The 10,885-nt window shown below is 44.0% G+C and overlaps 1 protein-coding gene across 1 annotated transcript; it reads right to left on the reverse strand.

The window, feature by feature from the left end:
* Positions 1-393: 393 nt before the first annotated feature.
* On the reverse strand, positions 394-7,008 carry rap2c (RAP2C, member of RAS oncogene family). The gene is made up of 3 exons (XM_061236038.1): positions 5,743-7,008; positions 4,144-4,455; positions 394-690 (listed from the first exon to the last, which is right to left on the reverse strand). The coding sequence occupies exons 1-2, from the start codon at positions 6,013-6,015 to the stop codon at positions 4,177-4,179; spliced, it is 552 nt and encodes a 183-aa protein (XP_061092022.1). The 5' UTR covers positions 6,016-7,008; the 3' UTR covers positions 394-690; positions 4,144-4,176.
* Positions 7,009-10,885: the final 3,877 nt, after the last annotated feature.

The following is a 10,885-nucleotide window of genomic DNA, read 5'->3' on the forward strand; positions in this document are numbered from 1 at the left end:
GCCTCCGATCATTCTAACTGCAATGCACCCAGTCCTTAACTTTGAGTATTCACCGTAGGTAGCTCAATTTTCCGATACTTAAAATCATCACGTGTTCGGCCAGTTCACTGAAATCAACGAGAAATACATTTTACAATTTCACTTTTTTTTTTTGTATTTTGTTTTTTTTTTACAAATGTAATTGCTTAGTTTGTACTCGGTTTTAAGGGCAAAGCATATTGTGCTTAGACTGAAGAGAGGCCGTGAGATTTAAAGCAGGGGATATGCCGAACAAGCACCTTCACAATACGGTCCTGAACGAACCCCAACTCCCCCACCCACCCCTTCCCTAACCCCGCCATCCCAATATCAACACCCCCCCTCTCCCCCTCCCTCCCTCTCCCCAGTCACAAGTCTCTGTCTTCGGTGTGCTTTCCCACAATCAGGGGGCTCCTTATTGGTCAAACCAGCAGATGTGTGTGCACTCCAGGAACCAGGAGGGTCGCTGGGCAGGGGGGGCTCAAGAGTCTGCCCCCCCTACCCACCCCCCCACCCCTCCTCTGTTCAGACGGCCCCCAGCTCAGCGGCCAAAGGGCTGGGACTCCAAGGTGTGTGTGGGGGGCGGGGTTGGGGGTTGGGCGGGGGCGGGGGGTGGAGAGGGTCTTAAGTCATCAAAGCAGAGAGTGAAGGATGTCCGGCCAAGTAACGTGTCTGGAACAGGAAAACAAAAAAAGAACAAAAGCAATCAATTATTTTGTACCCGGTACTCGCTTACATTTTGAACACACATATTTATGATTCCGTGTATACTGTCTCCTTAACAGCCATTCTCTTTTCTTCTCCATTAAGCATTATGGCAGAATTAGTAAAACTGCAAGGCCAAACATTTAGCATTTCTCATGGATTTTCCAAAGGGGAAGTTAAACAGAGTTGCTAAGGAATAGCACCTTCCGCTGATGACTAATGTAGGCAAATACATTTTGTTACAAATAAATGAAAGCAGTTTCTTTGAAACCAAGCTTCAACAGGAACTGTCCAACATACCACCCAAGTCTCCTGACGGTCACTAAAAGGTTAAGGACCAACACAGGGAGAAACCAACTCTACAGCAAATCATACTCAAATCATCAAACTGTCAAACTGGTTTATTTAAAAATGTACATCAAGTTTACACTAGCATACAGACAAACTGATGCACAATTTGCTATTGTCATAATTAAGCATGTGTCTGGCATCAACAACAAAAACAACTCAGGAGATCTCAGGTCAGACTTGGCCTTGATTAGCAAGTGCAAAGACCTGTGAATGGATGTGTCACATCATCAGATTACATTACATTTAGGCAATTAGCAGGCAGAGCCACAGCGCCTTCCACAGAACGCTTATTTTACAAACACAGACCATCGGTGCAGTCGGATATGCCCATGTTAAGCGCCGTGTTCAATGCTACAGCACATAATGGAAGGCCCTAACCCCTCTACCCGACAGCGCCTTCCAGCTGGACAGACCCCTGAAACGCGCTGGACAGACCCCTGAAACGCGCTCGTATTTGCTGGACTCCAGGACGGAAACCGCGCAGAGACGCGCAGAGCGAGCCGACAGCGTGCAGTCACAGAGACGCGCAGAGCGAGCCGACAGCGTGCAGTCACAGAGACACGCAGAGAGAGCCGACAGCGTGCAGTCACAGAGACGCGCAGAGAGAGCCGACAGCGTGCAGTCACAGAGACGCGCAGAGAGAGCCGACAGCGTGCAGTCACAGAGACGCGCAGAGAGAGCCGACAGCGTGCAGTCACAGAGACGCGCAGAGAGCCGACAGCGTGCAGTCACAGAGACGCAGAGCGAGCCGACAGCGTGCAGTCACAGAGACGCAGAGCGAGCCGACAGCGTGCAGTCACAGAGACGCAGAGCGAGCCGACAGCGTGCAGTCACAGAGACGCAGAGCGAGCCGACAGCGTGCAGTCACAGAGACACGCAGAGCGAGCCGACAGCGTGCAGTCACAGAGACACGCAGAGCGAGCCGACAGCGTGCAGTCACAGAGATGCGTGCAGTCACAGAGACGCGCGGAGCGAGCCGACAGCGTGCAGTCACAGAGACGCGCAGAGACGCGCAGAGAGAGCCGACAGCGTGCAGTCACAGAGATGCGTGCAGTCACAAAGAGACGCGCGGAGCGAGCCGACAGCCTGCAGTCACAGAGACGCGCGGAGCGAGCCGACAGCGTGCAGTCACAGAGACGCGCAGAGACGCGCAGAGAGAGCCGACAGCATGCAGTCACAAAGAGACGCGCGGAGCGAGCCGACAGCGTGCAGTCACAGAGACACGCAGAGCGAGCTCACATGATGCGGAGCCTGCCCAGCAGGCAGAACGCAGGCTGACCCGCACACTCCAGCTTCAATGAGTAATCGCAATCATCCCTTATTTTTTAAATACCCTTAAAAAAAAAAAAAAAAAAAGAGAAAAACGCACTGTCCTGAAAGTTGATCTATGACTAAAAGTTTATTATTAATATTATTTTTATGATCCACTCAGACGGCTGGAGTGTGTGACACATTCTCCCAGCCCCTACCATTTCCTTCTTTCATTTACAGTCTGAGACAAGGAAGCTATTCCTGGCATGGCTCTTACTGGATGTTCCTCTATTGCAGATTATTAATCAGCGGTTGGTCCTTGTATGGAGAGAATCATATGTACAGTGGTAATGTTACTGGTCTGGCACAAAAGGTTTAATCACACACTACCCCTTTATCTGTGGTTGCAATACATAACCACAGCTTTTTCATATCACTGTGGTGCTCTGTTAATTTTTTCATACCCACAAAATTTCTACCTCGGAACATGGCTGCAAAAATACAAAACATTGTCACATCATGATTAAGTCCATAATTAAGTGTGTATTGCAGTATATTTCTGTATGACCCCCCCAAAAAAAAAAGAAACCAAGCACGTTTACATAGTGCAATTATGCTACTATAAACAGTGAATTCAAAAACAATAAATACTTCAAAAAGTTATCAGACCATTAACAATAGTGGCATTGAGACTATATTGGGATAATAACCACCGTCTGTCTGAGACAGGAAGTAGAAAGACAAACAGGAAACAGGAGTCCTGACCTGCTATATGTATCTGGATGAGTTGGTGTGCCTTCTTGAGAGGAAGACAGTGGGGGGAAAAAATCCTAAGATAAGCAACCCTGAGCAATAGATTCGCACAATGGGCAGGACACTAGAAGGAAATGTTATTTGGTTGCACCATTAAATTAAATATTATATAAATATTTACCACTTCATCACATTCAGACACGTCATTTTTACACTGGGAAATTTCTCATCTATGGGACTATTGCTCTGATGTCACCCACTGCCATTTATAGTGCACAAGTATGACGGTGTGTGCGTGTGTGCTTGTGTATGCGTATGTGTACATGCACGTGTGTGTTTCGAGCCAGCTTTTCACACAGTGCCAAAATCGTTTTCCTGTTTGGAACGACAACTTTTATTCAGGATGCCGCGTTTCCCTCCTTCCCCAGGAATCTCCCTCTTCCAGCGAGTTCCCCCTCTCTCTCTCTCTCTCTCTCCCCCTCTCTCACCTCAACTTTTCCACCCCAGAGTTCAAGCAGTTTGTGCTTCATTCCACATTCTTTTCCGATCTAACCAAGGACAGACAGTCCTGCAACCAGCACTACAGACACCAACTCGTGCATCTCTCAATTCCTCCCTTCCTCTTAGCCCTCCAGTTGTGGTTTTGCTCCAGATTTTATAGGCTTAAATCCCATAATGCAAATCTCACATCAGCACCACCCACAGGGAGGAATGTCAACACCAGAGATGCTCTCGTTCCACAGAGGAACACATTCATAATGTACTTGAGCTAAACACTACTTCAGTTCACATGTATACTGTACATCTACTTGCATTTATCAGTTAGTACTTATGTTCAGGAATGTCATGGCCACTTGCCTGACCTGGCGATCGAAATCCAGACCCTGTGTTTTGACACTGAAACCAGGACTAATCGAAAGGAAATGTTGAGTTTGGGATAACATTCCACCCACAATAAGAGCGCCATAACCCAATACTCCTAACCCTAACCAAACCTAGCCTAGCCTAGCCTAACTAAACTCTAACTCCCTAACACCCCCACCCCGGCGGTTTCGGGGGCCTCACCTGGAGGTACTGAGAGACGTGGGGCCTCGGCCCTCACTGCACCACGCAGGCAGTGCAGCACTGCTCCTGCTTCTCGGGCAGGGTGGCGTAGTTCATCTGCCGCACGATCTCGGCGAACAGCTCGTCCACCATGGTCTTGCTCTTGGCCGAGGTCTCGATGAAGGGGCAGCCCCACTCCTGGGCCAGCGCCCGGCCGTCCGAGCCCGACACCTCCCGCTCAGACTCCAGGTCCACCTTGTTCCCCACCAGGATGAGGGGCACCTTCTCGAAGCGCTTCACCCGCACGATCTGGTCCCGCATCGGCCGGATGTCCTGGGGGAGGGCGGGGGGGGCGAACCGGGCGAGAAGCAGAGCAGGGGTGGAAGAGTGGAAAAGGAGAATGAAGAAATGAACTTGACAAATCGAGGAAGCACTGGAAGCCTTAAACCAAACTGCGTGATCAGTTGGCTGTTCCCTCGCACTCTCGCTCAAGACTGACAGAGTGTCCCCGTCTGTTGGTCTGTCAGTGTCTCACAGACACACACACACAGAAAGTGTCTTTCAATCACCACAAGTAAGTGCAGTCATCGCCCTTCCTTCAAAATGATTACAACGTTACAAGCATGTTGTCACTCGACTCTAGATTGAGAAGGTGTAGGAACCACATAGCCCTGCAAAAAGGTATAGCCGCAAAAACTTAAACGACATGCAAGCCACACAAATTCACTGAGTGACAACATAGCATAGTCAGGGGAGACACTGGTGGTTGATACAGAATTATATGATGGCCCATTGCAGGCCAAACTTAAAAGTGATTCGGACTGCTGTTCATTGCAAATCTTTCCGTGGACTTGGAATTAACACGGTTTTTTCTTGTACATATTCAAGGGGTATTCAACTGTCATGACAGTAGGTACATGACCACTGACGGGCTGAATAGCCCGTTCTCTTCATGATGTGTTCTTGTGACCTTACATATTAACGCTGATTTCTTTACATTTGTCTCACTTGCCAAGTAGATTTCTGCCATACAAAACACCTAATTTTGTAACGTTACCCAGCAGGCCTCCATGTTTTGAGTCCGTGGGTTTACATTCTCTTCAAGGCTGTAAAGCCAACGTTATACCCTCTACATTAAAATGTGCAGCCTTCATTTAAGCATGTAATATGTTTTTATTTTATTATTATTATTTTTTTACAAATGTCAAGGGGGGAAAAATACATTTATGAAGAATCACCTTTGAAGTTATGTGTTCGCAAGTCAACTCTGACAAGTAGCTAGCAAGGTACTCTTGATAAGTCAAGGGGTACAGTCATTAGCTATGATAATCGTTGGGCGCAAGTGTGGGCGTAAAGATAGCTACACTGTTACAATAAATGCATCGAGAACAGCCATTTGAGCACATCTTAACAATGGATGTAGCTCGCTAGCCATCATTCCAAAACGAGTCCGCACATCACTGAGATGAGTATGTAGAGCAAATCTGCTAGTTAGCATTATTTGTCCATCTTACCCAGGGTGGTACCGTTACTAGCAAGCTGAAGATGGCTTGCAAGAGCAAAGCTACTTTTTAAATCAGTGATTGATTAGCATATTATGTGCATTAGCTAGTACGTTACCTGAAATGACTGCTGGTTGACGAGACTGTAGACCAGAATGAAGCCTTGGCCATTCTTGATGTACAGATCTCTCATGGAGGCGAATTGTTCCGTGCCTGCCGTGTCGAGGATCTCCAGCACGGAAGGCGACGAGTCCACCTCGATCTCTTTCCGATAGAAATCCTCAATGGTCGGGTCGTATTTCTCGATAAAAGTGCCCGTGACAAACTGGACAGTCAGCGCGGACTTACCGACGCCGCCGCTTCCAAGAACGACTACTTTGTACTCCTTCATGAGTGTGCACGAGCTTGACCCGGGCTAGCCAGTTAGCTTAGCATAAATCTACGGAACTGTATAAAATGGAGCACTCAAGACAGCTCAGAAAGGCTACCCCCCTCGAGTGACACGTTTGGTGTGGCGTGGCTATTTTGTTTGTACATATGCTCACAAAATAGCCGGCAGCCTGATACGAAACAAAAAGACCAAAGTATTGAGTTCAACTAAAGCGTGCCATTCTCACAACGCCCCTCCACGCTCGTTCCCGATAAAGAGCCTAATGCCTGCTTCTATCCTCGCCGCGTACACATAGCGGTTACCTTAAACGAATTTCTGGGCCCGTCGTTAAGACCTTACAATGCACGTGTGCTCCCGGTAATTTCTAGGTGGTTATCCATGGAGGAACGACACACCACGAATCCATTGTCGTCTTCACATTCGGGGACCGTGCGAATGAGCCTCCACAATCCACGGTATTCACTAGCTAGCATCATACCGGTGTCGCACTATCTGTCACATGCATATTCGACGACTGAATGCTTAGCTTTGCTAAGCCATCTACTTCCCCGACCCGGACTGTCGGTATTCTAGCTTGCTAGATACAATATTCAAACGATTTTTGCAACAACTTAAAAATGTAGTTCGTACCGTCTCCCCATTTGGCTGTTTATGGTGAAACTGAAGACTCCACTCCCCTCCTTTTCCGCTGGCCTCCCTCTTTCCCCTCCCTCTCGCGCTCGCCCTCTCCCTCGTCGCTGCAACAAGCTACAGAGCGCTGATCAACGCCGATCACAGCCACAGGCGGTCCAAGCGGCGGTTTGATATACCATCTCACAATGCAGAATCCCTGCAGAAAATCTACGATAAATACAATGGTCACTTCAGCATCCAATATACGATGGCAACCTGCGGGACTAATGTTGAGAAGCCCTGTGGTAATTATAAAATAACGCCAATCGTCTCCCCATTATTTCCTAGATAGCTGAGCCATGTTTCATTGCCCCTTAATGAGACACAAGAACCGGTAAAATGCATGTTTTAATTGGTCTCCTCACAGAGATGTTTTCGTTCTCATTGGTTCTCCGTAGTAGTGAGGCGGAGCCTAGGAGGGGATAGCCCGGTTAGGTGTCACGTGACAACAATACAGGGGAGAGGCCATAGACATGTATACGCTCGATGGGAGAGACGGGTGTGAAAGCTAATGGGGGCTCAGTCAATGGAAATGAATTGACAAATATATTAATACTTTTATTTATTTATTTATTTTCTACCAAAACAACGTTCAGAAATATACTGCAAAAACAACATAAATCTCACACTGCATTTACCGAGTCCAACTGGAAATTAAACAAATGTTTTTTTTGTTATGTACTTGTCTTCCATGTGACAGATCTTCTCCACGTCACGTTCTCTCTACTCCTGTAAGGAGATATAGGGCTACCGTGATATATCCCGAACAGTGTTCGCATTCAATTGGCTGCCTTAAATGCAATATGTGCTGATTGCATGTGCTGATTTATGTTCTCCACAATGTGTGAACTACTATATATCAGTGATGACAGCCATGTCTTTTCCTATAATTTGTGATAAGTTTAGAGAACACATGAGGAGGGATGTTTGATCATTCCTCCATGTAGAAGCTTTCACAATCCTTGGGTTTGCGCTCATGGACCCGCCTTTTCCGTTTAGACCACAGGTTTTTGATTGTCTCCTAGCAGAGACAAATTTGTTGAATTCATTGTGACCATAGTGCTCTCTTCCAGCCATAATACCAACAACATTTGGCAAACTCCAGATGCTTGGTTTTGTTTATTGTGCTCAGTTAAGGGTTTCTTCATTCCACCCTTCCAAAGAGCTTGATCATATGGAGGTGATGTTTTATGGTTCTTTTTGAGACTTGGTAACCCCAAGATGCAACCAATCTCTGCAATTCTTAGATTGTGATCCTTGAGTTCTTTATGGCATCCCTCACCATCTCCCTCACCATGGGGACAGAATGCACTTGTATCCTCTTCCTAGCAAGTTTGCAACCATTCCATGTTTTTTTTTTTCCTTATACTATTGTCCTTACAGTGCTAGGTGGCATTTTTATTTGTTGATGTACTGTATTTCTTTGTACCCGTTACCAGACTTGTGACAATCAATTAGCATCTGTTCCCATTGAATGGACAGTTGTCTTTTCTCACGGTGATGGATGACAAAGGGATTATGTATGCTTCCTCATTTTTATACTCTAATGAAACATGAATGAAAGTGATAGAATAGAGTTCAATTAAACTTAATTTAGTAAAATGTTATTGGCAGTTTAACTTTGTTTGATTTTATTTACAGTATGAGTGCCAATAATTTTGACATCTATGGTTTTCAGAAATAATAAGATTACTGAATAAAGAATATTTAAATATGTATTGAAAATGTATTGAAATAACTGTTTATATCCTTTCTATATGTTTAAACAGAACACAACATTGATTATTATCTGTGCTGTTCATTTGCACTTGTAAGTCGCTTTGGATTAAAAGCGTCTGCCAAATGACTAAAATGTAAATGTAAATGTAAATGTTATATGCAGCCTTTTTAAAATACATTTTTATCACGGGTGCCAATAATTCTGGAGCCCACTGTAGTTTTGGGGCGACAGGGAGACATGTCACCCACAATATTTTCATACAAATTCATTGCTAGGCTATCTAGTATACTTGTGAGACTTGACATTTTTCTAAATGAGATTAGTTGGTCCAGCAGTTTGTCTCCACAAAAGCTGAAATTAAATCTACACCTATGCAAGGAGCAGTGTATCTGGTTGGTATATACTAGGATCTGCTGTATCCAAATACTAAATGCTATATATATTGTGACTCGCAAGGGGGCGACATATCCCTAAAGGTGAAAAGCTTTGTTTTCAGCAACAAAAACCTTCAATCCGTTGTAGAGGTTATGGCTATAAACTGTTTACAGTTTGAAGCAGTCCATGGCTAACTCTACATTAGCTGAGTTCTAACAAGCACTTTGGATGCCCACAATAGTTTTTTAAGATATAGTTTAATAGTTGAATCCAAGTCTCAGCTAACCACTAGGAGCTATTGTAAGCTGGTTATTTGTAGCTGCCTCCATAAATATAGTAGCTATGAGCCAGAAGTGGGTGGGTAGGGATGCAAAAATGTCAAAAAGGTTCAGCTAAAAATTAAATGTTGTTTCACTGAATTTAAATTCTGAAACAGTATATGTAAAATGTGTAGTATATGAAAAATATATTTAAAGTCACCTTTATGGTCAAGTCTAGATCAGGTCTTTCAGCAGCATTGGTTTTGAAAGCAGACAATCAAGGAGACCAATACATGTTTTGTCACTGACAAACTTAAAAATGCTAAGAAAATATCAAGCTAAAATCTAGACTTGATCCACAATAACTTTTCAACAGTAATTGTCTGATTAAAGATTAAATTAAATATGTTCTGCTTGAGGTAATACATCGCAGCTGAGGAAAATCATGCTATTCAGTTCCTGTAGACCATATATGAGCAATGTCACAACTGTTCTAAAACCAGACTGCACTAGAAATGACATAAGTGTAATTCAGGTCTTGAAAAAATATTTGTGATACTGACCTGCAAGGGCTGCATAAATTAACATGACCATATGTGATCAAGATGCTTGCCCATATTTGGTATACAAATTCACTGCAACAGATTACGGATGTGCAGCCTTACAACACAAACCACCTTTGGTCATACACCCTGACAGTTCCTCTAAGTGTGGTAGCTGCATTTTCACTATTAAACAGCACAAAACCTCACCATACTATGTGATAGTTACTTTTGAGGTTTTTCATCAAACAGCCATTTTGAATAGTTGATCCACATTGTTTTTCATATTAAAAAAGAAACTCAGTGCAGATATCCATTAGTTATATCTAAATTATTCATTATTTTGTGATGTATTTTTATGGGAAAAGCAAATATTGCTACTGAATTGAACTGGATTGCACAGGAAATTATAAACTGAAATAAAGATAAAAATTATTTACATAAAGATCGCTAATGTTAATTTGTATTTTGATTATCTCTGTGTCTCACACAAATTAATGAATGAATGATTTGTGATTAATTATTTGTTTTCACAGAAATTCCCACAGGCAAAGTCACAATTTTACAGGGTGTTTCAGGCCAGGGATTGTGTTAGTTATCCATTCCTACATTCTTGGCTTGTGCTGTCATCTGTGGTGTATAGAACCTGTGGTTATGCAATAACTTTGGTTAGGTAAATTTGGAATTTGGAGTAGCTACCGTTTCTTCACATTTTTACTCAAGGAAATAAAACTCAACCTATGACTTTGCAATCAAAATAGATGAACACTTTTTCAGAAAACACTGATTTAAGGATTTAGGGAACAAAGGAATAATTTAAGAAAGATTGGAAATCACCACATTTCAAATTCTTTACGATGTAGTCACAGCTTTATGTGGTAATAGTAAATTGACTTGCAACATATCACCCAAAAAATGCTCAAGAATACTTTCAATTCACAAATATGACATGACAAGTTGACATGAATCCAAGTCGCTGGTAGCATTTTTGTGTGTGAAAATGAGAATATATGTATGCTTAACCCCTCCAGGGAACAAAAATAAATCAATGATTGTATTAAAACATTTATTTTATGTGAATTGATATTTGCTGCTCAATCAAGGAGCTGCAAACAACCACTGGTGAATCTCCTGGATGGATGTTATCTATGATGCTGGTAGGGGGTGACATGGCTCCTCTGGCAGTCGGAAGGTTGCCAGTTCGATCCCCCGCCCGGGCTGTGTCAAAGTGTCCCTGAGCAAGACACCTAACCCCCAAATGCTCCTGACGAGCTGGTCGGCACCTTGCATGGCAACCAATT

This window comes from Conger conger, chromosome 3 (assembly GCF_963514075.1).
Source record: "Conger conger chromosome 3, fConCon1.1, whole genome shotgun sequence".
In the NCBI taxonomy this organism is placed as follows: domain Eukaryota; kingdom Metazoa; phylum Chordata; class Actinopteri; order Anguilliformes; family Congridae; genus Conger; species Conger conger.